General features: G+C 34.7%; 1 protein-coding gene across 1 annotated transcript; it reads right to left on the bottom strand.

Annotated features, from left to right (window-relative positions):
- Positions 1-438: 438 nt before the first annotated feature.
- LOC127152794 (uncharacterized) lies at positions 439-2,043 on the bottom strand. Its single transcript, XM_051093643.1, has 2 exons — positions 1,929-2,043; positions 439-1,675 (listed from the first exon to the last, which is right to left on the bottom strand). Exon 2 carries the CDS (start codon positions 1,665-1,667, stop codon positions 852-854), a length of 816 nt encoding a protein of 271 aa, XP_050949600.1. The 5' UTR covers positions 1,668-1,675; positions 1,929-2,043; the 3' UTR covers positions 439-851.
- Positions 2,044-2,395: the final 352 nt, after the last annotated feature.

Below are 2,395 nucleotides of genomic sequence, written 5' to 3'. Positions count from 1 at the left end.
TTGCTTCTAACACTGAATGCAGACTCTCTGGGAGCAGATTTATGAACCACAAGCTTATACAGAAGCTTTTACCTTCTCTTTATCTCGGAAAACTCTAACATGAATGATTACATTTATATATGGACTTTACTGCTGTAAATTCTATAAGATTTGATAAGGCCATTTAACCATTTTGTAAAAGTGTTGTTTCTTTGTATTCTTCAAAAGCAAAGAGATCCATACTGTGATTATAAAAGTTCAAAATATTGATAAGCCAGACAAGGTGTGATTTGTGTCAATGTTACAAGTTTATTGATTTTCATCAAGCTGGAATAAAAACAAGCAGATTATTATAATATTAAAATGCATAATATATTACGTTTCATTCAAATTTCAAAAAAACAAATTGAAAAGAAAAAAGTATGAACTTCAGTTAATTCAAATTTGAAATCACACACACAGAGATCACAAGTGAATAATTTGGATAAATACCAACAAAAAGATAAGAATATCTAAACTCACAACAAACAATATTAAAAGAAATGGAAAATCAGATTTTTTTAATGTTTATTTTTACAGTCTAGTGACATTGCAAGTGCCTAAAAGACTATAAAATCAAACAAAAAAGCTTGTTTTTAACAATGAATTAACAAATAGTGTCAGCAAAAAGGGTATGTATATATGACAGACAGGCAAATGTTTATAGTAGGCCAATTTTTAATGATTTCATTTCTCTAGCTTCAACCTCAGAAATTGTTGCAAGACATAGTCAGCAGAGTGCAGTATAATGATCAAATTCTCAATAACACATTGTATTTTAAGATAACATGTTTTAAGATTTTCATTGCTCATGATAAAAAAACACACACTCCTTAAATTGGACGAATTACATCAATGACTTTGATTGCTTTCGGATTCCAAACACAGTATTCCTCATAACCAGGGATCCAGGCAGTGTCGTACCTGCAATCATGCCACATTTTTTGCATTGGGTGACCTAGATAATCAATCTTTAGCACTTTTCCAACATTAACTTTCACTCTCAGAACACTTTTCTGCTGTTTAGGCACATGCCCAAGGTTTTTAGAGGCCTTTTCTACATCTCGACTGAGGTAGACTCCATACCCAAGTGTGCCATCAGACTGACAAAAACCATAAGCTTTGATTTTTTCTGCATCTTCCTTAGTAGTGCCATAAAACATTGTGTACTCTTTATCATCCACTGGATATTCCAATGGATCATCTTTATTTTGAAGGCTTGGTGGAATTATGTCAATGAAAGTAATTTGTTTTGGATCCCAAACACAGTCTTCTTCAAGACCACTTGGCACCATGCCACAGTTTGGAGGAACCCAGGCAGTGTCGTACCCATGATCATGCCAGGTTTTCTGCAGTGGATGTCCTTGATAGTCAATCTTTTTCACTCTCCCAACATTGACCATCACTCTGATAACAACTCTCTCACGCGGCTTATCAAGTGGGTATCTGCTGGCCTTGTTAAGATCTCGACTGAGATAGACACCACGTCCCAGCATGCCATCTGCAGATGGCCGAAAGCCATGGATTTTGATCTGTTCTGCTGCTCTTGCAGTGGTCCCATGATACATTCGGTATACATTACCATTCACAGGCTCTGTAGTGCTTTGGAGACACGGCACACCTGGATACAAATCATCTTCTGCCCACATGTTTAAACCTAAAGACAAAAAATAACCAATCTACAAACCATTTTCATGTTTAAGTTTGGTTAGAGAACAACAGAAAAAGTTAGAGAGGTCAGTAAAAAGGCCTGCATTTCTCAAAAGTTAATTGTAGAGACCATTGGTGTCTACGATTTACTTACAGGCTTATGATGCTTTTGGGAAACGCAGCCCTGGTTTGTTATCTATACATTTGGTGAAATATGTGAACTTTTGTCTAAATAATCACAATCAGGGTTTTTTACTTACCTCAGACTGAGCAGCAAACAAAAATCCTGGACAGACGTTCAACCAGTACGCTGAAGCCTATGAGCAGGTAGTGTAGTAAGTTTTATGAATGACCTCTGATGTTGCCTCTAAAGCTGAATGCTTCCTTCTGAAAGCAGGTGTATATAAATGGCACATCTTTCAGGGTGTGTCCATGTCAAAAGGTGTTCCACTGAGTTTCAATTTTTATTCATCTTCATAAACTAGTATGGATTGCAAGAATACTTTATGTATGAAATTTGTAAATCATGGTGCTGACTGATTTTATTTGGTTTTAAGTCTAAAAAAATATGTAATTATAAAACTAATCATAAGACTGTTTGTTAAACAGGTTACATTTTGTAATGAATACAATGAGTAAAACTATTTTAGATTGCATGTTTCAATAAAAGTGCAGTGAAAATAAGAACTAGAATTTACCTAATTTAGCTTTAAAATGTTTCAAATAT

This window comes from Labeo rohita, chromosome 21 (assembly GCF_022985175.1).
Source record: "Labeo rohita strain BAU-BD-2019 chromosome 21, IGBB_LRoh.1.0, whole genome shotgun sequence".
NCBI classification, from domain to species: domain Eukaryota; kingdom Metazoa; phylum Chordata; class Actinopteri; order Cypriniformes; family Cyprinidae; genus Labeo; species Labeo rohita.
Note: the sequence above shows the minus strand (reverse complement) of the source record. Positions and strands in the feature narration are given on the sequence as shown.

Bases quoted from the DNA above. Each gene is read 5' to 3' on its own strand.
- LOC127152794 (XM_051093643.1), bottom strand. From the start codon at position 1,667: ATGTGGGCAGAAGATGATTTGTATCCAGGTGTGCCGTGTCTCCAAAGC.